Consider the following 27968-nt stretch of genomic DNA (forward strand, 5'->3'; position numbering starts at 1 on the left):
TCTCAATGGAAGTTGCATCTTGGGCATGAGGGATCTTGAACTGGTTTTTGTAATATTGGAAAGATGGGTGATGTCCAGAGTGCTGACAAAAAAGTATGACTTGTAAATGCCATGGGAGTGTAGTATCATTTATCTGAAGTGGATGGAAATGGAGTGGAGTGTACAAATGGCTTGAAAGGGTAACAAGTAAAAGCTTTTTCATTTCTTTTTAGAGGCTGTTGGTTGGTTATTGAGTATTTTGCTTCAAGTTAGTATAGTGCTCTCATAGATAACTGAGTGCTGAGCATCCTGAGTTGATTTTGTATGGGAAGAGTATTTTTGTGGAAGGCAAATGCCTCATCACTGGAAATAAAGTAAGAAGGTCCTGACCCAGATTTTCTTGGAGACAATCCCAGAGAGTCAGGGAACCTTTCATGGTGGCGGGATTCTGCCCAAGAGAGACATGGTTTTTCAACTTTAATTACCTACATTTTCCTAATAGCATTCATAGGTGAGTGAGATCCATGGACTTGGATTTAGCCACAAGTTTGTTACCAGCATTATACCTTGTAAGCATCTCTAATTTCACATCTAGAGTGATTGCTTGTTATTTACCATAATAACAAATAAACAAGCACCCCCATCATGAACAATGAACTGTATAAAAAATGCAGTACATTACAAGAACCCAACATAGTTTATGAATTCAGATGTCAGAAAGGATTGTGAGCTCCTTGTCAGCATGATCTACCTGGGAAGCACAACCAATCCACTGTCCAGAAGATACCCTGCACCTACGAAAAGGTTCCGTCAAGCTACATGTTGCCAAGAAACATAAAACTACCCTGACTTGATAAAGAATTGTTAAATCTAGAAGGATACTATGTCATGAATGGGACACAAGATGCCTGCACATTGCAGAAGCACTAATTTTCAAGGAACAACCTGAAATCAACCTAAAACAGTGACAACCTGAGGAGGTATCTTACACAACCTACTCAGTCTTACAAAATGAGAAATCAGACAACTTGAAGAAAGCAGGGAGAATGTTATTAAAAAGCAGATTATCTGTTCATGGTAATAGAATATATTTGTATATTTTTTCCGTATTTATTCGCTATTTCCCATGTTAGCGAGGTAATGTTAGGAACAGATGACTGAGCCTTTGAGGAAATTATTTTCACTTGGCCGCCCCCTTCTATGTTCCTTATTTTGTAAAAGTAGAATGGGAGGGGGAGGATTTCGAGCCCACCACTCCCATTGTATTTGGGTAAGCTGCTACAAGCATTTAGAAGTGTTTGTCAAGGGTTTAAGGCATGTTTGTGAATAGGAAGAGAAAAGAATGATTAGATCCCAGTGAAGGTTATTCCATGGATGGGGTGTGTAATGTCACCATGTTTGTTCAGTTTGTTTATGGATGGCTTGGTGACCCTGGGAGGTAAATGTGAGAGTCTGGGAGAGAGGGGCTAGTATGCAGTCTGTTGGGGATGAGATAGCCTGGGAAGTGAGTCAGTTGTTTGTTTGCTGATGATACAGCACTGGTGGCAGATTCAAGTGAGAAACTGCAGAAGTTGGTGACCGAGTTAAGAAGAAAGTGAATGTGAATAAAAGCAAGGTTATTTGGTTTGGCAGGGTTGAGGGACAGGTTAGTTGGGGTGTGAGTATGAATGGAGAAGAATTGGAAGAAGTGAAGTGTTTTAGATATCTGGGAGTGAACATGGCAGTGAATGGAACCATTGAAGCGAAAATTTAAGTCATCGGGTGGGGAAGGGGGCAAAGGTTCTGTTAGTGCTGAAGAATGTGCGGAAAGAAAGAACATTATCTGTGAGGGCAAAATTGGTTATGTTTGGAGGAATAGTAGTCCCAGCAATATTATATGGATGTTAGACATGGGTTATAGATAAGGCTGTGCAAAGGAGTGTGGATGTGTTGGAAATGAAATGTTTAAACACAATATGTGGTGTGAGGTGGTTTGATTGAGTAAATAATGAAAGGGTAGTAGAGATCTGTGATAATAAAAAGAGTGTGGTTGAGAGAGCAGAAAAAGTGTACTGAGTAAAAAAAAAGTGTGGTTGAGAGCAGAAAAGGTGTGCTGAATAAAAAAGAGTGTGGTTGAGAGAGCAGAAAAATGTTTGCTGAAATAGTTTGGACATATGGAGAGACTGAGTGGGAAAGGTTGAGAGAGAGGATATATGTCAGAAGTATAGGGAATAAAGAGAACGAGGAGACGAAGTTGTAGATGGAAAGTAGAGTGAAAAAGATTTTATGCCATGAGGGCTTGACTATGCAAGAGTATGAAAGGCATGCACAGGATAGAGTGAATTAGAAAGATGTGGTATAATGGACTAAACCAGGGCATGTGATGTATCTGGGGTAAACCTTGAAAAGATTTGTGGGTCCTGGTTTTGGATAGGGAGCTGTGATTTCAGTGCATTACACATAGCTGGAGAATGTATGAGAGACGATGCAGCCTTCCTTTGTCTCTCTGTCTGTTCCTGGTGCTACCTCACTAACACGGGAAACGACAATCAAGTTTGAAAGAAAAAAAAGAAATGTATCAGGGCATATCTATGTATATTGATTAGCAAGGCAGTGGGACAGGCTAGTTAGGGTGTGAGTTTCATTGGTGAAAACTAGGAGGTGGACAAGGCAGTGAATGGAACCATGAAAATTGAAATGATTCAAGGGTGAGTGAGGGGGGGATAAAGGTTCTGGGAGCTTTGAGGATTGTGTGGAAAAAGAGGTCATTATCTGGGAGGGTGTAAATGGTTATGTTTGAAGATATAGTAGAACCAGAGATGTTGTATGGATGTGAGGCATTGCCTGTAGTTGAGGCTGTAAGGGTTGGAAACGAAATATTTAGGATGTTTTGTTGTGTTAAGTGGTTTGATCAAGTAGTCAAAGGGTAAGAGAGAGATGTGGTAATAAGAAGAGTGGTTGAGAGAGCTGAAGAGGGTGTGCTGAAATGGTTTAGACATATGGAGAGAGTGAGTGAGGAGAGGCAGACATATGGGATGCATATGTCAGAAGTGAAGGTGATAAGGAGTAACGAAAGACCAAAGTGGATGTGGAAGGATGGAGTGAAAAATATTATGAGTGCTCAGTACCTGAACATACTGGAGGGTGAAAGGCCTGCATAGGAATAAGTGAATAGGAACAATGTGGTATACAGGTGGCAATTTGCTGTTAGTGTACTGAGCCAGGGGATATGAAGCAGCTGGTGGAAACCATGGAAAGCTCTGTGGAGCCTGGTTGTGGATCACTTCCACCACATACATGTAAAGGGAAGGAAATCTTTCATTTCAATCTGGCCATGATGTGAACATCTTTGTGATGTGGACCTTTGTCTGTGACTGGAGCCTCCAACATTAGAAAAAAAGTAGTTGGTAAAATATGTTTTCACTTGCATTACCTCTCTCCATGGGTGTACTTGCTGGTTTCTTTGACATGATTGTGATGTAGGGAGGGGCAGTGTGGTGAAAAAATTACACTAAACACTAGAACATCCAAAAAAGTTAGGAGTATAAACAAGAAAGTGTGTGTGTTGGTTCAACATGTATCATTAGCATAACATCATTGCAGAAACTAAGCCCATATGCTAAACAAACAAAGCATCAGTGCAGTAACTTTCTAGGTTAGGTTCAGGTTTCAGAAAAAGTGGCTGAGACAATTATTTTTAACACAGCCACATGAATTTTATATAGAATATTCTCAAATATGTTGTCTAGAGCGCATGTGATTTTTAACCACCTAGTTTTCAGTTTTCAGAGTTGATAGAGATGCTCTGTGGAAGGTATTAAGAATATATGGTGTGGGAGGCAAGTTGTTAGAAGCAGTGAAAAGTTTTTATTGAGGATGTAAGGCATGTGTATGTGTAGGAAGAGAGGAAAGTGATTGGTTCTCAGTGAATGTAGGTTTGCGGCAGGGGTGTGTGATGTCTCCATGGTTGTTTAATTTGTTTATGGATGGGGTTGTTAGGGAGGTGAATGCAAGAGTTTTGGAAAGAGGGGCAAGTATGAAGTCTGTTGGGGATGAGAGAGCTTGGGAAGTGAGTCAGTTGTTGTTCGCTGATGATACAGCGCTGGTGGCTGATTCATGTGAGAAACTGCAGAAGCTGGTGACTGAGTTTGGTAAAGTGTGTGAAAGAAGAAAGTTAAGAGTAAATGTGAATAAGAGCAAGGTTATTAGGTACAGTAGGGTTGAGGGTCAATTCAATTGGGAGGTGAGTTTGAATGGAGAAAAACTGGAGGAAGTGAAGTGTTTTAGATATCGGGGAGTGGATCTGGCAGCAGATGGAACCATGGAAGCGGAAGTGGATCATAGGGTGGCGGAGGGGGCGAAAATTCTGGGAGCCTTGAAGAATGTGTGGAAGTCGAGAACATTATCTCGGAAAGCAAAAATGGGTATGTTTGAAGGAATAGTGGTTCCAACAATGTTGTATGGTTGCGAGGCGTGGGCTATGGATAGAGTTGTGCGCAGGAGGATGGATGTGCTGGAAATGAGATGTTTGAGGACAATGTGTGGTGTGAGGTGGTTTGATCGAGTAAGTAATGTAAGGGTAAGAGAGATGTGTGGAAATAAAAAGAGCGTGGTTGAGAGAGCAGAAGAGGGTGTTTTGAAATGGTTTGGTCACATGGAGAGAATGAGTGAGGAAAGATTGACGAAGAGGATATATGTGTCGGAGGTGGAGGGAACGAGGAGAAGAGGGAGACCAAATTGGAGGTGGAAAGATGGAGTGAAAAAGATTTTGTGTGATCGGGGCCTGAACATGCAGGAGGGTGAAAGGAGGGCAAAGAATAGAGTGAATTGGAGCGATGTGGTATACCGGGGTTGACGTGCTGTCAGTGGATTGAATCAAGGCATGTGTATGGGGGTGGGTTGGGCCATTTCTTTCGTCTGTTTCCTTGCGCTACCTCGCAAACGCGGGAGACAGCGGCAAAAAAAAAAAAAAAAAAAAAAGTTTTCAGTTTTTGTACCTCTTTCAGTATTTACAGAGACTGGAGTCTTTTAAGACTTTCTGAAGCTTTAAGCTGAAATTCCTTGTTAACCTTACTCTGAGTTTCTGTATGATTCATGCAGGCTTCTAGGTAGTCTCTTTTGTCAGACAACGCTTTCTCCTTTTCTTTGACATATACAGCCATAGCTTATATGTCTTGCTTCTTCCCATACTTTGAACTAGATTAAATTTACACTTTCTTTAGTGTCACTAACTTCAGAACTAACTTTGTCACATACATGACATATTTAATTCATCATTATTAGTAGTTATAAAAGGCCTATATTTTTTCACCATTATTAGTGGTGAGAAAGTTCTCTGTGTACACAAAGGAACACCAGGAACATGAGTACTTTAGCCACTGGCACCATTACCCAAATTCAGGTCAACAGTGGTCAAACCTATGTCTTCTCAGGAGGGAGGTTGCCATAGGAATGACAAGTATGGACAAATGGATTAAACTAATCGAAGAAACTCTGAATGCTTAGAGCATTAAAGAATTTATATGATAAAAGGGGAGTTTAAGGTAAAAGGTCTCACAAGTGTCAAACTCCCTTTTTGTATGCACAATTAGATAGTCATATGCGCATAGAGTTGATAAAGTATACAGAGAACTTTATCACTATGCTGTTTCTTTTAGGGGCTTGACTCTTATGAATTCAGGGTCGATGAATTATTTCATTTTTTCATGTAACAATCAAGGAGCACTTTCAGTCAGTACTGTATGGTTCATTTTTGATCAACATTATAACTATATGTATCTTGTTTCATAGGGAGTGGTACCAAATTGTGGAATGTTGCCATTATTTGAGTGCACAGGTACAGCAAAAGTCTACCAACATGAAAACTGCAACAGTAACCCTCTTGACGGGGGAGAAACACCCACCCAATACCACCTTCTCTCACTCTGGCCTCACCCATGCTGCAGGTATGTAAACATTAAATTCATATTGACGTTCAAAAATTAATGTATATGCTGCATGTGCAAGCTAGCAAATCACTACCGTCATTCATGGCTTTATTCTTCAGTGTGGGAGTTGTTTAAATCAGATTGAACTGATTGTTTCATATTTATATACCTAGGGTAAGAGAAAAAATGCTATCCACGTACCTTGTGTATGTTGTATTAATAGAAAAAGGAGCCAAACAAGAATTTTTTACTCATAGGCTCAGGATGGGATGTTTCAGTGCAAATAGTTGTAACCTTGCTGAAAGGAAGGGAGAAAGATGTAATATTGAATGGAAGACACCTGGCTCTGAGCAAAACATAGTTTAGGAATAAGGGTAAAGTCTAGAGTTATTGAAAGGACAAAATCAAAAAGAATAGTAGGACATTTCTGTTCTGGAATAAGGTATGGGACTGTTAATTAGTGCAAGGCTTTTATTGAAAGGATGATATATGTTACATTGAAGGTGGAGTATGTGAGATGGGTGACTTATGGTGCTTATACACCTGAAAGTGTAAGGATTGAAGAAGAAAGGAATACGTTTTGGGAGGAGCGGAGTGAGTGATTTAGAAGAGCATCAGATTGGGGAGGAGCAGTGTAGTTTCATAAGTGGTAGAAGATGAGTGGATCAGGTGTTTGCTTTGAAAAATGTGTGAGAATTACTTAGAAAAGCAGATGGATTTGTATGTAGCATCAATGGATCTGGAGAAGGCATATGATGGGGTTGATTGAGATGCTTTGTGGAAGGTCTTAAGAGTTTATAGTGCAGAAGGTAAGCTGCTAGAAGTAGTGAGAAGTTTTTATTAAGTGTTAAAGGCATTTATATGAGTAAGAAGAGAAGAGACTGAATGATTCCCAGTGAATGTCAGTGTGCAGCATTAGTGGGTGATGTTCCTATGGTTGTTTAATTTGTTTATGGATGGGGTGGTTTTGGAGGTAAATGCAAGAATTTTGGAGTGAGGGGTTGAGTATGCAGTTGTTGGGGATGAGAAGGCCTGGGAAATGAGTCAGTTGTTGTTCACCGATGATACAGCAGTGGTGGCTGATTCAAGGGAGAAACTGCAGAAATTGGTGACTGAGTTTGGAAAAGTGTGTGACAGGAGGAAGTTGAGAGTATATTTGAACAAGAGCAAGGTTATTAGGTTCAGCAGGGTTGAGAGACAGGTTAGTTGAGATGTGAGTTTGAATGGAGAAAAAATGGAGGAAGTGAATTGTTTTAGATATCTGGGGGAACCATGGAAGTGGGGTTTCATAGGTTTGGGAAGGGGGCGAAGGTTCTGGGAGCGATGAAGAACGTGGAAAAAGAGAATGTTATCACAGAAAGTAAAATTGGGTATGTTTGAAATAATAGTAGTTCCAACAATATACAGTTGCGAGGCATGGGCTATAGATAGGGTTGTACGGAGGAGGGTGGATGTGTTGGAAATGAAGTGTTTGAGGACAATATGTGGTGTGAGATGTTTTGATCGAGTACGTAATGAAAGGATAAGAGAGATGTGTGGTAATAAAAAGGTTGGGATTGAAGAGCAGAAGAGGGTGTTTTGAATGGTTTGCACAGGGGAGAGAATGAGTGGGGAAAAGGGTTAACGAAGAGGATATATTTCGGAGGTGGGGGGAAACGGGGGAGAAGGGGAGACCAAATTGGAGGGGGAAAAAAGGAATGGAGGAAAAAGATTTTGTGTAAAACGGGGCCTAAACATGCAGGAGGGTGAAAGGAGGGCAAAGAATAGAGTGAATTGGGAGCGATGGGGAATCCCCCGGGGGTTGACGTGCTGTCATGGATTGAATAAAGGCATGGGGTATGGGGGGGGGGGGTTTGGGCCATTTCTTTCGTCTTTTTCCCTTGGGCGCTCCCTCGCAAACCGGGAGACAGCGGAAAAAAAAAAAAAAAAAAAAAAGTTTTTTTTTGTACCCCTTTCAGTAAATTTTTAGAGACTGGAGTCTTTTTAAAACTTTTTGAAGCTTTAAGCTGAAAATTTCCCGTTAACCTTTTCTCGGGTTTCTGTATGATTTATGCAGGGTTCTAAAGGGAGTCTCTTTTGTCAGACAACCGCTTTCCTCCTTTTCTTTTACATATACACCATAGCTTATATGTCCCCGCTTCTTCCCATAAATTTGAACTAATTAAATTTTCACTTTCTTTTGTGAAATAACTTTTAAAAACAACTTTTTCAAATACATACATAATTTAAAATTCCCTCTTATTATAAAATTTTTTAAAAAGGGCCCATATTTTTTTTTACCATTATTAGTGGGGAGAAAAGTTTCTCTGTGTTTCACCAAAAGGGAAAACCAGGAACATGATACTTTAGCCACGGCACCATTACCCAAATTTAGGTTTAACAGTGGTTTAAACCTATGCTTTTCAGGAGGGAGGTTTTCCATAGGAAAAGACAAGTAAGGGGGCAAATGGATTAAACTAATTGAAGAAACTCGGAAAGCTTAGAGCATTTAAAGGGAAATTTTTATGAAAAAAGGGGAGTTTTTAAAGGAAAAGGTCCACAAGTGTCAAACTCCCTTTTTTTATGCACAAATTTTGATAGTCCCTATGCGCATAGAGTTGATAAAGTTTTACAGAGAACTTTATCACTATGCGTTTCTTTTAGGGGCTTGACTCTTTTGAATTCGGGGTTTGAATTATTTCTTTTTTTTTTCATGTAAAAATAAAGGAGCACTTTCGGGTAAAAAAACTGAATGGTTCTTTTTTTGATAAACTTTATAACATATTTACCCTTTTTTCATGGGGATTGGTACCAAATTGGGGAAAATGTTGCCATTTTTTTGAGTGCACAGGTACAGCAAAAAATCTACCAACATAAAACTGCAACAGTAACCCTCTTGACGGGGGAAAAAAACACCCACCCAATACCCCCTTTCCCCCCTTCCCCACTCGGGGCCTCACCCAGGGCTGCAGGTATGTAAAACCATTAAATTCATATTGCGTTAAAAAAATTAATGAAAATGCTGCATGGGGCAAGCTAGCAAATCACTACCTCATTCAGGGCCCTTAAAACTTCATTGTGGGAGTTGTTTAAATCAGATTGAACTGATTGTTTCATATTTATATACCTAGGGTAAGAGAAAAAATGCTATCCACGTACCTTGTGTATGTTGTATTAATAGAAAAAGGAGCCAAACAAGAATTTTTTACTCATAGGCTCAGGATGGGATGTTTCAGTGCAAATAGGTGTAACCTTGCTGAAAGGAAGGGAGAAAGATGTAATATTGAATGGAAGACACCTGGCTCTGAGCAAAACATAGTTTAGGAATAAGGGTAAAGTCTAGAGTTATTGAAAGGACAAAATCAAAAAGAATAGTAGGACATTTCTGTTCTGGAATAAGGTATGGGACTGTTAATTAGTGCAAGGCTTTTATTGAAAGGATGATATATGTTACATTGAAGGTGGAGTATGTGAGATGGGTGACTTATGGTGCTTATACACCTGAAAGTGTAAGGATTGAAGAAGAAAGGAATACGTTTTGGGAGGAGCGGAGTGAGTGATTTAGAAGAGCATCAGATTGGGGAGGAGCAGTGTGGTTTCATAAGTGGTAGAAGATGAGTGGATCAGGTGTTTGCTTTGAAAAATGTGTGAGAATTACTTAGAAAAGCAGATGGATTTGTATGTAGCATCAATGGATCTGGAGAAGGCATATGATGGGGTTGATTGAGATGCTTTGTGGAAGGTCTTAAGAGTTTATAGTGCAGAAGGTAAGCTGCTAGAAGTAGTGAGAAGTTTTTATTAAGTGTTAAAGGCATTTATATGAGTAAGAAGAGAAGAGACTGAATGATTCCCAGTGAATGTCAGTGTGCAGCATTAGTGGGTGATGTTCCTATGGTTGTTTAATTTGTTTATGGATGGGGTGGTTTTGGAGGTAAATGCAAGAATTTTGGAGTGAGGGGTGAGTATGCAGTTGTTGGGGATGAGAAGGCCTGGGAAATGAGTCAGTTGTTGTTTGCCAATGATACAGCAGTGGTGGCTGATTCAAGGGAGAAACTGCAGAAATTGGTGACTGAGTTTGGAAAAGTGTGTGACAGGAGGAAGTTGAGAGTATATTTGAACAAGAGCAAGGTTATTAGGTTCAGCAGGGTTGAGAGACAGGTTAGTTGAGATGTGAGTTTGAATGGAGAAAAAATGGAGGAAGTGAATTGTTTTAGATATCTGGGGGAACCATGGAAGTGGGGTTTCATAGGTTTGGGAAGGGGGCGAAGGTTCTGGGAGCGATGAAGAACGTGGAAAAAGAGAATGTTATCACAGAAAGTAAAATTGGGTATGTTTGAAATAATAGTAGTTCCAACAATATACAGTTGCGAGGCATGGGCTATAGATAGGGTTGTACGGAGGAGGGTGGATGTGTTGGAAATGAAGTGTTTGAGGACAATATGTGGTGTGAGATGTTTTGATCGAGTACGTAATGAAAGGATAAGAGAGATGTGTGGTAATAAAAAGGTTGGGATTGAGAGAGCAGAAGAGGGTGTGTTGATATGGCTCAGACACATGGAGAGAATGAGTGAGGAAAGGTTAACGAAGAGGATATATACATCAGAGGTGGAGGGAGCAAGGAGAAGCGGGAGACCAAATTGGAGGTGGAAAGTTGAAGTGAAAGATTTTGTGCAGTCGGGGCCTGAACATGCAGGAGTGTGAGTGGCATGCAAGGAATAGAGTGACTTGGAATGATATGGTACACTAGGGTCAACATGCTGTCAATGAACTGTACCAGGGCATGCGAAATGTCTAGGATAACCATGGAATGGTGTGTGGGTCCTGGATGTAGATAGAGAGTTATGGTTTCGATGCATTACATATGACAGCTAGAGACTGTGTGTGAACGAATGTGGCCTTTTTTGTCTGTTTTCCTGGCGCTACCTCACTGATGCAGGGGATGGGGATGCTGTTTCCTCTGGGGTGGGTTGGTGCATGGAATGGATGTGTATATTTTGATACGCATATGTGCATGTATGGGCACATGTATCTATAACCTATTGGGATAGGGGAGATTGAATGTTGTCCATGTATTCCCTGCATGTCATAGAAGGCAACTGAAAGGGGTGGGAGCAGAGGACTGGAAATCCTCCCTTCTTATTTTATTTTCCAAAAGAAGGGACAGAGAAGGGGGCTAAGTGATGATTTTTCCTCTCTAAGACTCAGTCTACCTCACTAATGTGGGAGATAGTGAATATATATATTTTTTTTTTGTCGCTGTCTCCCGCGTTTGCGAGGTAGCGCAAGGAAACAGACGAAAGAAATGGCCCAACCCACCCCCATACACATGTATATACATACGTCCACACACGCAAAATATACATACCTACACAGCTTTCCATGGTTTACCCCAGACGCTTCACATGCCTCGATTCAATCCACTGACAGCACGTCAACCCCGGTATACCACATCGCTCCAATTCACTCTATTCCTTGCCCTCCTTTCACCCTCCTGCATGTTCAGGCTCCGATCACACAAAATCTTTTTCACTCCATCTTTCCACCTCCAATTTGGTCTCCCTCTTCTCCTCGTTCCCTCCACCTCCGACACATATATCCTCTTGGTCAATCTTTCCTCACTCATTCTCTCCATGTGCCCAAACCATTTCAAAACACCCTCTTCTGCTCTCTCAACCACGCTCTTTTTATTTCCACACCTCTCTTACCCTTACGTTACTTACTCAATCAAACCACCTCACACCACACATTGTCCTCAAACATCTCATTTCCAGCACATCCATCCTCCTGCGCACAACTCTATCCATAGCCCACGCCTCGCAACCATACAACATTGTTGGAACCACTATTCCTTCAAACATACTCATTTTTGCTTTCCGAGATAATGTTCTCGACTTCCACACATTCTTCAAGGCTCCCACAATTTTCGCCCCCTCCCCCACCCTATGATCCACTTCCGCTTCCATGGTTCCATCCGCTGCCAGATCCACTCCCAGATATCTAAAACACTTCACTTCCTCCAGTTTTTCTCCATTCAAACTCACCTCCCAATTGACTTGACCCTCAACCCTACTGTACCTAATAACCTTGCTCTTATTCATAGAGTTGATAGAGATGCTCTGTGGAAGGTATTAAGAATATATGGTGTGGGAGGCAAGTTGTTAGAAGCAGTGAAAAGTTTTTATCGAGGATGTAAGGCATGTGTACGTGTAGGAAGAGAGGAAAGTGATTGGTTCTCAGTGAATGTAGGTTTGCGGCAGGGGTGTGTGATGTCTCCATGGTTGTTTAATTTGTTTATGGATGGGGTTGTTAGGGAGGTGAATGCAAGAGTTTTGGAAAGAGGGGCAAGTATGAAGTCTGTTGGGGATGAGAGAGCTTGGGAAGTGAGTCAGTTGTTGTTCGCTGATGATACAGCGCTGGTGGCTGATTCATGTGAGAAACTGCAGAAGCTGGTGACTGAGTTTGGTAAAGTGTGTGGAAGAAGAAAGTTAAGAGTAAATGAATATATATATATATATATATATATATATATATATATATATATATATATATATATATATGCAAATATAAGTATTCACATTTCATAGCTGTTTGCCACATTAGCAAGGTAGTTTCAAGAACAGATGAAGAAAGGCCCCATCCCTCATTCCCATTATTTAGCTGTCATGTGTAATGCCCCAAAGCCACAGCTTCCCCTCTACAACAAGGCCCCACAGACCTTTTCATTTTTTATCCCAGATGTTTCATATGCCCTGGCTCAGTCCATTAACAGCACATCAACCCCAGTATACCACATTGTTCCAATTCATTCTATCCTTTGCACACCTTTCACCTTCCTGCATGTTCAGGCCCTGACATATATATCTCCTTTGTCAATCTTTCCTCACTCATTCTCCCCATATGTCGAAACTTTTTCGGTATGCCTTCTTCAGATCTCTCAACCACCCACTTTGTACTACCACACCCTCTCTTACCCTTTCTTTACTTATTCAAACCACCTCACACCACATATTGTCCTCAAACATATCACATCAAACACATCCACCCTCTCCACACAGCCCTACCTTCATATAATATTGTTGAGACTCTACCTTTAAACACAATCACTTTTGCCCTCCCAGATAACTATCTCTCTCTCTCCACACATTCTTTAGGGCTCCTAGAGCCTTCATCCCCTACCCACCATATGTTTCACTTCTGCTTCCATGGTTCCATCCATACCCTGTTGTGTGCACTCCCAGGTATCTAAAACACTTCATTTCCTCCAATGAAACTCGCACCCAAACTAACCTGTCCCTTAACCCTACTAAACCGAATTTTCTTTCAATTTCCTCCTACAGACTGCATACTCACATGCATTTTCTAGCTGTCATGTGTCCTTTACTAAAAGTACAGATCCCTATTGACAACCAGGTCCAACAGACACTCTTCATGGTATCCCCTGGCTGATTCACATGCCCTGGTTCTGTTCAGTGACAGCACATCATTTGTATGCCACATTGCACTATATCACTTTCATCTTCTGTTCACCTTATTCACTCCATCCATCCATCTCCATTTCAGTCTTTTTTTTTTTTTTTTTTTTTTCCTTTTTTTTTCTTTTTTTGTTGCCTCCCCCTCTGACAGTTATATCCTCTTTGTCAACCTCTCCTCACTTATGCAAACCATTTCATTACACCTTCTTCAGTTCTTTCAGCCATATTCTATTCTTTTTACCATACCTCTCTCTCACTCTATCATTTCTTACTCTAACAACCTTTTTCACTTGACATATTGTCCTCAAACATTTCATTTCCAGTACATTGACCTTCTGTACATTTTCATTTGTACCCTGTCCTGTCTGTATCCATGTGATACCATCAGGTGGTGAAGGTCATGGGAGTATTGAAGAATGTGTAGAAAGAGAGAGAGATGTTTTAAGGTATACCTTTAAACATATCTATCTTCACCTTCCCAGATAGTGACCTCTCTTTCTGCATATTTGTCAGTATTCCCATGACCAGATTGGAGATGGAAGGATGGAATGAAAAAGATTTTGAGCACTCATGGCTTGAACGTGCAGGAGGGTGAAAGGCATGCATGGAATAGAATGAATTGCAATGATGCAGTATACTGGGGTCAATGTGCTGTCAGTGAACTGAACCAGGGCATGTGAAACATTAGTCCTGGCTGTGGATAGAGAGTAGTGGTTTCAGTGCATTACACATGACAGCTTGTGTATGGATGTGAGCGGATGTGACCTTTCTTCATCCGATTCCTGGCACTGACTCACTGACACAGAGTGGCGATCAGGTGTGTTTGTGTGTGTGTGTGTGTGTGTGTGGGGGGAGGGGGGGGTATATGTTATCTCTTCTTTTACTGTATGCTTTTGTGCTGTGTCTTGTGGGTTGGGGTGGCATTGGGAATGGATGAAGGTGTATATATGTATATATATGTATGTATATATAGGTATATGTACATTTATGTGTATATATGTATATCAGCATATACTAGATCATGTAACCTCTTGCAATATGTGTATGAGTGGATGTGTCTTTTTTTGTCTGTTTCTTGGTGCTACCTCACTGATGCAGGAAACAGTGATCAAGTATGAAGTTGGTGACTGAGTTTAGAAGTGTGTGTGAAAGGAGAAAGTTTAGATAAATGTTAATAAAAGCAAGTCATTAGAATTAGCAGGATTTAGGGACAAGTTAGTTGGGAGGTAAGTTTGAATGGAGAAAAATTAGAGCAAGTAAAGTGTTTTAGATATCCAGAAGTGGACTTGGCATTGAGTGGAACCATGGAAGTGGAAGTGAGTCATTGGGTAGGGGAAGGGGTGAAGGCTCTGGTAGCGATGAAGAATGTGTGGAAAGAGAGAATGTTATCTCATAGAGCAAAAATGGGAATGTTTGAAGGAATATCATATGATTGCGAGGCATGGACTATAAATAGGGTTGTGCAGAGGAGGGTGTATGTGTTGGAAATTTTATGTTTGATGTGAAGTGGTTTAATCAAGTGAATAATGAAAGGGTGAGAGAGATCTGTGGAAATAAAATGAGTGTGGTTGAGAGAGCAGCAGAGGGTATGTTCAAATGGTTTGGACATATGGAATGAATAAATATATGAATATAAGAATGTTTATGATCTTACTAAGGGATCCTTTATTGTTTCTTGAGCAACTGGTATACTGTCTTCAATATATTGGATTATTCTGTCTGCTGTGTAAAGTCCTTGTTACAAATACCTTCGTATTGTCTTTTAGGCGCAGTATTGGAGCACATCGAGGAGTTCATGCGTAAGTGGCAAACATCAACCAAAGGACACAGCTGAACTCAGCAGTTTGGAACAAGGTAAGCATTCACCATTTTGTTTGCTCACTGCAAGAAGTTGCATTCCCATGCCCTCTGCTGACACAGTTGTTTTACTCATGGATTTGAACAGAATAGATATTTGTTTTGCACATGTCTGCAAAAGATGAAAAAACTAAAATTCTGTCAGATTAATAATATTGATGGAAAAGAAATAAAACATGTTTAGCAGTGAGAGCAAAGATAAAGAAACAGACAAATGGGAACAGAGCAGCAGTCAAGCAGTGGACCTCCTTCCCTTCCCTTGCTTGCATTTTTTTTTATTGTAGGTCTCTTTGTTGACCATATTTTATTCATTATTATTTTTTTAATATTAGTAATTCAAGAGGCTTCTTTTGTTTTTTGTCACTTTTAGACAACCATAAGATAAATGTTTTTCTTTTAAAACTTATGGGAAGGACCACCTGACAGCTGCCTTGTTCTCATATGCATTTCTTTGTTATAACTTTCATTGATCACCATGTTTTGTATATAATTCAGTTGACTTTAGTGATGTGTTGGGCATTCATTGTTTTGCATCTCTTTCAAACAAGCCTAAAATGATTTTTTTGTTTTTTTCATTTTTTCAGTGTTCTTGTCAAGCATGTCTTAGTTATACTCAAGCACACATGTTTGAATCTTAACTTTGTGAAATTGAGAGTTGGGTAGCAAAGTGTAAGTGCAAATTTTTAACTTAATTCTTTATGAGCCACGAAACCAGTATTGCCTTTTCTCACACACTAACATTTCCAGTCAGTACTATGATTAATATTATTAGTACCTTGGGTTGGTAGAGATACTTTGTGGAAGATATTACAAATATATGGTGTAGGAAGAAAGCTTATCCCTGGGGATAGGGGAGAAAGAATACTGCCCACATATTACCTGCGTGTCGTAGAAGGCGACTAAAAGGGGAGGGAGCAGGGGGCTGGAAAGCCTCCCCTCTCATTTTTTTTTCTTTTTTGATTTTCCAAAAGAAGGAACAGAGAAGGGGGCCAGGTGAGGATATTCCCTCAAAGGCCCAGTCCTCTGTTCATAACGCTACCTCACTAACGCGGGAAATGCCGAATAGTTTGAAAGAAAAGAAAAAGAAAGGAAGAAAGCTATGCAAAAAAAAGTTTTTATCAAGAGAGGCAGGCATTTGTATGAGTAAGAAGAAAGGAGGGTGAGTAGTTCCTGGTCTCACTATGTCTTAAATCTGTTTATGGATGGGATGGTGAGGGAATGGTTGGTCAGCAGTCCGTTGGGGATGGGGGGGACTCGAAGGTGGGTTAGTTGTTGTTTGCTGATGACACTGGTCAGAAACTAGTTTCTAAGTTTGATAGGATATGAAAGGAGAAAATTGAGAGTTAACTTGATTAAAAGTAAGCATATAAGGGTTAGTGCAGTGAGTTTGATAGATGAGAATTTAGAGGAAGTGGGGTGGTTCATATACTCAGGAGTGGATGAAAGCATGATTCAGAGCTGAAGTAAGCCATAGGGTGAGTGGATGGGGGTGCTAAGAGGGCAAAGATGGGTATGTTTGATTAGGTGGTAGTCCCAGTGGTGTTAAATGGATGCAAGGTATAGACCCTAAATCAGAAAGGACCGAAGAGGGTTCAGTGATGTTAAATGGATGCAAGGTATAGTGTCTAAATTAGAAAGGATGGTGGAGGGTAGATGTGTTGAGGACAGTATGTGGGTGAGGAAGTTGTTCAAAGAAAAAATGATGTGGAGAGAGAGAGAGAGAGAGAGGTGTAGTAGTTAGATAGCTAAAGAGAATGTGCTGAAATAGTTTGGGCATATGGAGAGGATGAGTGAGGAAAAGCTTACTAAGAGGATATACATGTTGGAAGGACTTCTAGGCTAGGCCTAATAGCTGCTTCTATGCTGTCTTATCATGCTTCACTAGCCTTTTGCTTCACTTTTGCTATGTGAAGGAGACCAGTAAGTATTGCTAGAGAGTTGATCAACTAAATGTGACAATGAAATATAAGAACTTTTGATGTCTCTGTTTGCTCTTTTCCAACTTTGCCAAAGGTTTCACTTGTTTAAGCATCAGAATACTCATGAACAAACCCATATCAATCTCAAACATGTATTGATCACATGAAATACACGATAGCAATTTACCTTTGGGTGCCGAGAGTTTGAACCGCATTCTTATGACATAGCAGGGTGGTATGCTACCATTTAACCACAAACATACAAAATCTTTTCATCTCAGACCAAACAATGGTCCATTAGATTCCATGTCACATCTACTGAGAGAGTAGGGGAAATCTGCTCCTACATGGGTCATAGGTAGAATTATATCTGTCCTCTAGCAGTAAAGATTTTAAATCTTACAAATTTTACCATAGTTGTAGAAGGTGACTAAAAGGGGAGGGAAGGGGGAAGCCTCCCCTCCAAATTTTGATTTTCCAAAAAAAATGAACAGAGAAGGAGGCAAGTGAGGATATTCCCTCTAAGGCTCGGTCCTCTTCTTAACGCTACCTCGCTAACACGGGAAATTGCAGACGTGTGTGAAAAAATGAAATGATTGTTATTATTTTTTCATACATTTCTTTCTTTCAAACTATTCGCCATTTCCCGCGTTAGCGAGGTAGCGTTAAGAACAGAGGACTAGGCCTTTGAGGGAATATCCTCACGTGGCCCCCTTCTCTGTTCCTTCTTTTGGGGGGGGGAATTTATTTTTTTCATACGTATTTATTATTATTATTTTACAGGTTTGCTCCTGGCCGGTCATTACTCATCAACCCTCCCAGCTGTGCATTGCAAGGGTCCATCCTCCCCAAAAATGGCCTCGTGTGCACATCATTGGCCTTATGTGCTCACCAAAGGTCCTGTGGTCATTCTTGTATAATTACATGTGTATGGGCTACCAACTGTCCATTAAAGGGTCTGGTTCACATGTATGGTTGAATGATCACACAAAATGGAATGCAAGCACTCGGATGTTCTACATGCACTCATAACATCAGTTTGTCCCATTGCATAGCTGTGTGTTTATGGGAGCTTCTGATTGGCAGTGGGAAATTACAAGAAGGGTAAAAATATGTTGAGTTTTACAGTGCTATCCTTGATTATTCCCCAGAATTATTGCAGTATATCTGCTATGTGCTCATGTTTGAGCACTACACAGCTGTTCCTCTGTGTTTTGATTCTTTAATGGCCTAAACCTTGCAGGATTCTTTTGAAGTAGGTTCAGGAATACATCTAGACTCTTGAGAAAGTTTCCTTACAATTATCATCATAATTACCTGAACCTAAGGTTGAAAATCTCTTACCTTAGAATTATTGGGTAGTCTTTTTTTTTCAGATGAATTAAACAGTGAGGTGAAAATTTAATACATCCCTTTTTTCTGTACATTGGCAGTCTTAGAAAAAGAAATTAATGGACGAGAAAGACATGTTATAAAAAGTACTGATTGGGTGTAAGCATTGGTAATGCTTACTTTACCCTCGTGGAACTAAGACTGGGCTCTATCATTGTTGTGTCACCGGTCCTTTGTATCGTATCATAGCATTAAAAATTGGTTAATTGTATTTTCTTTACTGTGATTGGGGATGCAGTGAATTTATTCAGCCCCCTTTTTCCAGGTTGTGTAACTGAGAAGCAGTTAGGGAAAGAGCCCCTTCTTTACTTATAACAAGTGCAATGAGAATAAATAACTAAAGAGGTTAATTTAGCAGATGAATTTGAAAGTGCATTAGACATAGCTAACAGGGTGTTAACTATGGTGTGTGGCATCATATGTTGATTACATTTTAGTTGTATTGTTTATTTTCTCAGCAATGTAATTTGTCTAATATAATTTATTGGATTAATAAAATTGAAGATTACCTGCCCTTTGTAATTTTCTTGACAAATTTTTCATGATCCTCATCATAAGATGGATGTGTTGGAAATGAAATGTTTAAGGACAATATGTGGTGTGAGGTGGTTTGATCAAGTAATGAAAGGGTAAGAGATGTGTGGTAATAAAAAGAGTTTTGTTAAGAGAGCAGAAGAGGGTGTACTGGAATGGTTTGGTCACATGGAGAGAATGAATGAGGAAAGATTGATGAAGAGAATATATATATGAAGGGAACAAGGAGAGGCATGAGACCAAATTGGAGGTGGAAGGATGGAGTGAAAAAGATTTTGAGCTATTGAGGCCTGAAAGTGCAGGAAGATGAAAGGTGTGCACAGAATAGAGTGAATTGGAACAATGTGGTGTCAGTGGACTGAACCAGGACTGTGAAGCATCTGGGGTAAACCATGGAAAGGTCTGTGGGTCCTGGATGTGGGGATAGGTAGCTGTGGTTTAGGAGAGAGAGGAGGGGAGAATGAATAGACATGCATTACACATGACAGCAAGAGAATGAGTGTGAGCAGATGTGGCCTTTTTCACATGTTTCCTGATGCGAGAGGAGGTAAAGCAGTTTCCTTTGGGCGAGGGTGGCACCAGGAATGGATGAAGGCGAGTAAGTATGAATATGTGTATATACGTATGTGTATGTATATATGTATATGTTGGTATATATGTGTACATGAATGTGCATGTATATATATATGTGTATATTGAGTTGATGGTATGTATATGTTGATATGCATGTGTACATGAATGTGCATGCATATATATGTGTATATTGAGTTGATGGGCCTTTCTTCATCAGTTTCCTGGCACTACCTTGTTAATTCGAGACATGGCGATATAGTATAAGAAGATAATATTGAAAATAAGCATTGTGTGTATATACGATTTTATTTTATAATTACCACCAGACCAAAGTCTATGAAAGTGCCCTGGTATTACCAAGGCCTTTTCTAAAGGCTCCTGCATGCCAAGGCTGCTCTACTTTTGGTTATTGGGATATATAAACTCCTTTGATACTGATACAGCCTTGCCAAAAGTGACTTTTCACATGTAGCATAACCTCAAACTGTCAGTTCTAGGGTAAAGGAGAAAGAATTCTACCTCTGTATTCCCTGCATGCTGTAGAAGGGTGATTAGTAGGAACAGGGATGAGGGCTGAAAACCCACCCACTGTACCCCCATTTTGTTTTTCAATTTCTAAAAGATGGAACAGAGAAAGGAGCCAACTGAGGAGTGCTCATCCTCCTTGAAGGCTTATGTTGTCGTGTCTGTATATGCATTCATGTAAAGAAAGTGAGAAGAAAAGAGAGATATGCTCAGGGACAGTCTTGATATACACAAATTCTATTTATGCCATTTTTAGAATAATGCACATGGTCCATTTACACCTTTTTTGATTTATGAGGGATTACATTGGTGTGGCATCACTAGCATCATGCAAGAAGTGCACGTATGCATGGCATAAATACTGTAGTCACGGAGTGCTACAGTATACTGTATTGCACATGTTTTGCCCATTGCATCATTCCACCAAAGCGTCTTTTCAGTTAGGTACCATTAGTGCAAAGGACATGGTAAATCTACTTTATGGAGTATTTGTGATATTCCAGATAAGATCAGAGTACCTAGAGCGAAATATTAATATCCCTGGGGATAGGGAAGAAAGAATACTTCCCACGTATTCCCTGTGTGTCGTAAAAGGCGACTATAAGGGGAGGGTGAGGATATTCCCTCAGAGGCCCAGTCCTCTGTTCTTACGCTACCTTGCTAATGCGGGAAATGGCGAATAGTATGAAAAAAAAAATCTAAGACCTCATGTTCCCAAAGTTTGATTATGGAGAGAAAGGAATGAATGTATATGGTAGTTTATATTTGTTACTTTTTTAACGATAATGAAATGCCTTAATCTTCATCATCTGCATTATTTGATCTACATGTTTTGATTTATGCAAAAATTTTCAGGAACTTAACAGTGGCATAAATTGAGAGGTTCCTATAGTTTATTGAGGAAAGGAACTTGGATGTTCTGGTTCTGAATGAAACAAAGATCAGTAGTAAAGAGGAAGAATGGTTCAGGGATGTCTTAATGGTAAAGTCAGGGATTGTTTTGAGGGCAAATGGTAAGGAAGGGGTAGCCCTTCTGTTAAGGCAGTTGTGAGAATGGATGAAAGAGCGCAAGGAAAAGAGTTCCGGACTGATGAGGGTAAAAATGGAAGTATATTGCAAGAGATGGGTGATTATTATAATACTGTTTATACACTAGGCCATGAGGGGCAGGTGTTTTTAAAACAACTGAGTTTTTTATTATAAAAGAGTTTTGATTCAAGAGATAGGGTATTAGCAATAGTTGATTTAAGTGCAAGAGTGAGTAATGGGGCAATTGAGGCTATACTTGGAGGACATAGGGTATTCAGTGAGGTGAATAAGAATGGTGAACAGCTTGTTGAGTTGTGCTGAGAAAGGACTGGTGAATGAGCATACCTGGTTTATAAAGAGAGACATACATAGATTTACATGGAAAGATGGTAAGAAGGCATTATTAGATTGCATGGTAATTGACAGGGGTGCAAAGACAGATTCTTGGATGTAGGTTTGTTGAGAGTGGCAAGGGTGAAGATTTGCATAGGTTTTTGGAAAAGATGAAGTATGAGTGAAAAGAAGGTGGTGAAAGTAAGTGACCCCTGGAAAAAAGATGTGTGTGAAGAAATAGGAGAGAGGTGTAGAATGGCAGAAGGGGAATGGGTGAGGAATGTGAGGTTTTTAGGGAAGCAGTGTTGGTATGATGTGCGAGAGAAGCGTGTGGTATGTGGTACGCAGGCAGTTGAGCAAGGGCAGTGAGTAGTGTCAAAGTGAAGTTGGTACTGAAAGAAAAGAAAGTTGTATGGGAAGTATTTATAGGGAAGGATTGCAAATGATTGAGAGATGAACAAGAGAATTGGCAGGGGGTCAAGAGAAAGGTGCAAGAATTGAAAAAGAGGGCAAACAAGAGTTAGATGAGTGAGTATCAGTAAGCTTCAGGGAGAATGAGATATTTTGGAAGGAGGTTAATAGCTAGAGAAAAACAAAAGAGCAAATGGGATTATCATTGAAGGGGGCAAAGAAAGAAGTGGCATTAGGTAGAGGAACGGATGGAGTGAGCATCTTGAAGGATTGTTGAATGCATTTAATGATACGATGGCAGATGTAGAGTGTTTGGGTCGGGAAGGTATGCATAGTAAGAGAGTCTTGGAAAGTGGTTTGGTGAAAAGAAGAGGTTGTGAAAGCCTTGCATAGTATGAAATGTGGTGAGGCAGCTCGAATGGATGGTATTGATATTGAATATCTTAAGAAAGAAGACTGTGCTGTTGAATGATTACTTGGGATTTCTCCATGCATTGCTAAACCTAACAGCCATACTTTTACTTACAAATGACTCGCTCCTTTTGCACTATCCCGAACGTAGACGCCAACTTTTGCAGTTTCCCTTGATTAAGAGATGGTGGTTACCATCCTCATTGGGTTGACATCCACTGAGCAAGTCTTAAGAAACCTTATATTATGACTTATATTACAGGTTAACAATGGAGCTGATGGTGTCATGTGACCTCTACGAACTGTATGCAAATGACACCTATCCACATATACATGTCTTTCTTGGGTCATGCCTCGCCAAAAGCATTTGAGATGTGCTTATTGGGATCAAGCACTGGGGGAACATTTGTAGCAAATTTCCCCCGTTAGTTTGGTCTATAGCATCAGTAGGTATGTGTGTACAATACCTAATCAAAAATCTCTATAGAGATACTGTTTCTCCCTGTGGCTGGATGACCTTCATCCCCCTGAGAAAACGAATCAAGGTCCTTACAGAGGGTCCTGTAACTGCCCAGTTGCCACCTCTCCCTTATCGTGACGAGACAATGCATCCTCTGTTTTATATACTTTATCGTATCGGTACTCGGACATGGCATTATACCTTGGTAAAGTACCAATAGGCCAACCTCCCTTTGTGATACCCATTCTTAAATAGTTCCACAGCGGTGGCACAGTCTGCTTGTACATGAATTTTATACCCTAAGACGAGATCCCCGAGGTGCTTAAGAGACTATACAACAGCCAGTGCCTCCAGTTTTATGAAATAATTAGACTGCTTTGGACAATGTTCGAGTCACATAAGCTATGGGAACGGGCGTACCGTGTCTACACGGCGTCAAAACTGCTCCTAGACCTCTACCAAAATCCTCAGTTGCCAAGGGGAAAGATATAACAAGTCTCAATAAAATCCTGGAAGACCTAAAGAACTACATCATCTGTTGCCTTAAGGCGTCAGGAAACCTCTTACTATTATTACTTTATCATGATCTATACATCAACCTTGTAGGTACGATCTCTACATCAACCATGTAGGTACGGTCTCTGCATCAACCATATAGATCTCTACATGAACCATGTAGGTACGATCTCAACATCAACCATGTAGGTACGATCAATACATCAACCATGTAAGTACAATCTCTACATCAACCATGTAGGTACGATCCACGTACATACGATATCTACATCATCATGTAGGTACGATCCACGTACATACGATATCTACAACCATGTAGGTACGATCCACGTACATACGATATCTACAACCATGTAGGTACGATCCACGTACATACGATCTCTACATCATTATGTAGGTACGTTCCACGTACATACGATCTCTACATCAAACCATGTAAGTACGAACTCTACATCAACCATGTAAGTACGATCTCTACATCAACCATGTAAGTACGATCTCTACAACAAAATCCAATAGATGATAACAATACCCCAAACGTCCAGCGGTGTACCACCAATGTCCATGCGAGAGACAAGCGCTCTGCGCGTAGGATTAATCAAACGTTAGGCTTAAGGAACAGAGCGTAATTTCCTTAAAGAAGTTTGCCAGACAACCCGTGTTGAGGGAAATAGAAACACACACCTCCTAGGAATCACGAAAGCAGCTGGAGGATCAGCCACGAGCGAGGAAAGTGTTTCTTGGGTGGAGAAGTTCAGACTCTGAGCAGTGCCAGTTAGAATGGACCGAAGGATGCCAGTACGTCTGGCCGTGGGAAACATCACCAACCAGAGAGACAAGGGGATGTAGGAAGGAGACCGAGCCAAAGGCACCACTGACACAGGAGTAATATTGAACCTGCCTCTTGCATGGGAACAGAGACTTAGGCCATACCCAAAGTGTTGGGGCACCCGTTATTCGCCTGCCCTCCTCAGAAATCAAATTGGCTCGGCGAAGGCCTTCCCATGTCTGACGATTACGTGAAGGCCAGAACCATCACAAAGTCGTCCGAGCATCGCAGTGATGGGTTCAAAACAACAGTTTTCACGAAACGTGTCAGAAAACCTAGAGAAAACCTCCTCCACAAGGTTGGCGAGGCTGGGCGGGTTCAACAAAACCCCGTGGAGCAATACTCGTGACGAAGAACGCTGTAGAAACCTCGACCTAAGGAATATAGACGATGTGTTCACCTATGATACGCACCTGAGGTGAACGAAGGTCCAGCAGGGAACTACGGTAGGAAATAACCCTCCTCAGTTGGCTCACTTCCACTGAGGTAGGGACAAAGCACGCAGGGAATATGACGTATGAGTGACGCGTGTGAGAGCATCTTGGGGAGGGCGGGCTAAGAGCAGTACACGTCGCTTGCAAGCTACACTACCTCGGGAAGAAACTCTGGTCACAAACAGATGATCAAGTGGTAGACGGTCTCAGTCGACAGATGCCTGTCCAAATTGACAGATCAGTGAGGGCGAAGTGACAAGTCAGCCCGTCCCAAACGGATTGGGCCTGTCTAACGTTCCTGACAACATCTTCGCTGGGGAGGCGGAGTGGACCAATAGCGATGAGTAAACTTTTCATTTGATATGAGAATATTGAAGAGACCAGTAAGGCCACAAGAGATTTGGTCAGTCATAGTTCAGACAGCGTTTCTTGGAAAAGCCAATTCCCTTCACCATTTACAGATTGAATATTTGTCTCTCTCTACAAAACCCTTGCATTTACTTCCCTTAACACTGCATCCATACATAAAAAAATCTGTGGGGCAGTCAGTGTAATATATATATGAAAAAATCAGAAGAAAAATTGCGACAGTATGAATACTAACGTAATAATAATGATGATAATAATAATAATAATAATAATAATAATAATAATAATAATAATAACGATAATAATAATAATAATCTGATTACCTGTATTAACAGCCCAGTGTTGAAAATTTAGAGAACGTAATCTGTGTTTTTACGATATGTTGACTTTTGGACAGAAAAGTTTCAATTTTCGTTTTCAATTCATATCACTGTCGATATTTCACACAATAAAAGATACTGTAAGAAGACATAAAACCTGCGTGAAAGATGAGTACGTTATTGCTGAAGATATACTGAATCATTAAATGTTATTTACTTTATTCGGTGAAAACATCCATAACAAAAAAGTTCATTACTATTTCGTTAAGTCATTGCTATGACTTTTATTTGATTCATTTGGTGGGTATATAGATTTAGCGAACCAGCTAGAACACTTCTGGCAAATGCATCATAGCTACTGGCTGAGCATGATGGGAATCAGTCAACTTCCAAACCTCGGCGGCTGAGGTGGTCGTACACATGGTCGCCACGGCCAGTTAAAGGCATTTTGGAAGTTCTCCATAACAATAACCTAACGCTGGAATCACACAGTTGCTGAACAATGGCTGACGGTGGAACGAATGTGCTACAGACGTTTGAAATAGATCATTATATCGATGAGTTAGAATGTATCAGCCTGGAGGATACACTTTCATCCAGGTGAGTTAAGACTGGGCTAAAGCGTCCCTGTTGCCATAGCAACGGCGGCAGTGTGTGTGTGTGTGGTGGTCAGTCTGGGGAAGGACCAGCTACCAAACAACTCGATTTGATATTTCTTCACGTTATTAAAGCTTTTCCTCTCTTCGCTGAATAGTAGTATTCCCAGTTTCATGGTATCAGTACACCCCACAAGGCTTGAGATATATTTTGCTTTCAAGGTTAAAGCTTGGGGATTTTTTTTTTTTTTTTTAGAAGTGCCTTCCTGCCCAGATTTTGACTATTTGTGTGTCCACCTTGATACTGCCAGTCCAATCACTAATTATTAATTAATATTCTTAATTATGGATTGTATCACTCGATATTCATGGTTGCCTTAAGAAGGTACGTCTATTATTTTTTTGAGCAGTTTCACCCCGACATCGGAACTTATGTAGATTTACATGACCCTAAGCGTGATCTGGCAGGTGTTGGTCGAAGGTGTACACTAGTCTGGCTTTGGCTGTAACAAATACTTGAATATGGGCTGTGACTAGGTCTAGTGTCGCCCTCCTCGTGCAGGACAACCAGTCTTCCTTGTTTCCGACACTTGTTATAGTGTTTCTGGGTTAATGATATTAGGATGAGTTAAGGTTTTTCTACACAAATTTTTCATCAAAATAGAAAATTGTCATTGTTATTGTCCACTTGTAAATTTATGGGGTCACTTGAAGATCCGTCCACCAATGCTTTTCCATGCTAGATAGGCTATACTAGGTTAGGTTGCACTGTGACCTAATTATACTAGGTTGCGGTACACTGTGATGCTAGATAGGTTATACTAGGTTAGGCTGCACTGTTACCTAATTATACTAGGTTGCGGTACACTGTGACCTGCTAGATAGGTTATACTAGGTTAGGCTGCACTGTGACCTAATTATACTAGGTTGCGGTACACTGTGACCTGCTAGATAGGCTATACTAGGTTAGGCTGCACTGTGACCTAATTATACTAGGTTGCGGTACACTGTGACCTGCTAGATAGGCTATACTAGGTTAGGCTGCACTGTGACCTAATTATACTAGATTGGGGTACACTGTGACCTGCTAGATAGGCTGTACTAGGCTAGGCTGCACTGTGACCTAATTATACAAGGTTGGGGTACACTGTGATGCTAGATAGGCTATACTAGGTTAGGTTGCACTGTGACCTAATTATATACAAGGTTGGGGTACACTGTGATGCTAGATAGGCTATACTAGGCTAGGCTGCACTGTGACCTAATTATACAAGGTTGGGGTACACTGTGATGCTAGATAGGCTATACTAGGTTAGGTTGCACTGTGACCTAATTATATACAAGGTTGGGGTACACTGTGATGCTAGATAGGCTATACTAGGCTAGGCTGCACTGTGACCTAATTACACAAGGTTGGGGTACACTGTGATGCTAGATAGGCTATACTAGGTTAGGTTGCACTGTGACCTAATTATACAAGGTTGGGGTACACTGTGATGCTAGATAGGCTAAACTAGGCTAGGCTGCACTGTGACCTAATTATACAAGGTTGGGGTACACTGTGATGCTAGATAGGCTATACTAGGTTAGGTTGCACTGTGACCTAATTATATACAAGGTTGGGGTACACTGTGATGCTAGATAGGCTATACTAGGTTAGGCTGCACTGTGACCTAATTATACAAGGTTGGGGTACACTGTGCTAGATAGGCTATACTAGGTTAGGCTGCACTGTGACCTAATTATAATAGGTTGGGGTACACTGTGACCTGCTAGATAGGCTGTACTGGGTTAGGCTGCACTGTGACCTAACTCAGCCTGGCATAGATATTTTTTGGGGGGAAGAGGATGTTCAGGTGATCCAGATGTTCCTCCGCTGCCAGGTTCAACCAAAACGTGGCATTTTATACTTGATCATTATTTGGAAGATTAATTAGACACCAGGTCAAACGTTATTTTGCCGACTATTTTATTTTCGACATTCTTTACTTTTCATTACTCTACATCGGAGTTAACGCATAATACGCTGTCTATTTTGCCAATTAGCTAATACTGGGGGGTCAGATTATAATTTTGCCACTACATTAATTACTTGTTTTTTTTCCTTTATTGTTGGATTTATCA

General features: G+C 40.6%; 2 protein-coding genes across 2 annotated transcripts in view; both read left to right on the plus strand.

Moving 5' to 3' along the window:
- Nucleotides 1-19017, plus strand: part of Smg5 (Smg5 nonsense mediated mRNA decay factor) — an 81311-nt gene extending 62294 nt beyond the window's left edge. Inside the window, exons 16-18 of the mRNA XM_071691481.1 lie at nt 5749-5903; nt 15103-15190; nt 17896-19017. Coding sequence (XP_071547582.1) covers nt 5749-5903; nt 15103-15170 — 223 coding nt within the window. The 3' untranslated portion in view covers nt 15171-15190; nt 17896-19017. The remainder of the gene's footprint in view (nt 1-5748; nt 5904-15102; nt 15191-17895) is intronic.
- Nucleotides 19018-25652: 6635 nt separating this feature from the next.
- The window catches only part of Zmynd10 (zinc finger MYND-type containing 10), a 34959-nt gene continuing 32643 nt past the window's right edge, over nt 25653-27968 (plus strand). The window contains exon 1 of the mRNA XM_071691484.1: nt 25653-25848. Coding sequence (XP_071547585.1) covers nt 25751-25848 — 98 coding nt within the window. The 5' untranslated portion in view covers nt 25653-25750. The remainder of the gene's footprint in view (nt 25849-27968) is intronic.

The sequence above is a fragment of the Panulirus ornatus genome, chromosome 50 (assembly GCF_036320965.1).
Source record: "Panulirus ornatus isolate Po-2019 chromosome 50, ASM3632096v1, whole genome shotgun sequence".
NCBI classification, from domain to species: domain Eukaryota; kingdom Metazoa; phylum Arthropoda; class Malacostraca; order Decapoda; family Palinuridae; genus Panulirus; species Panulirus ornatus.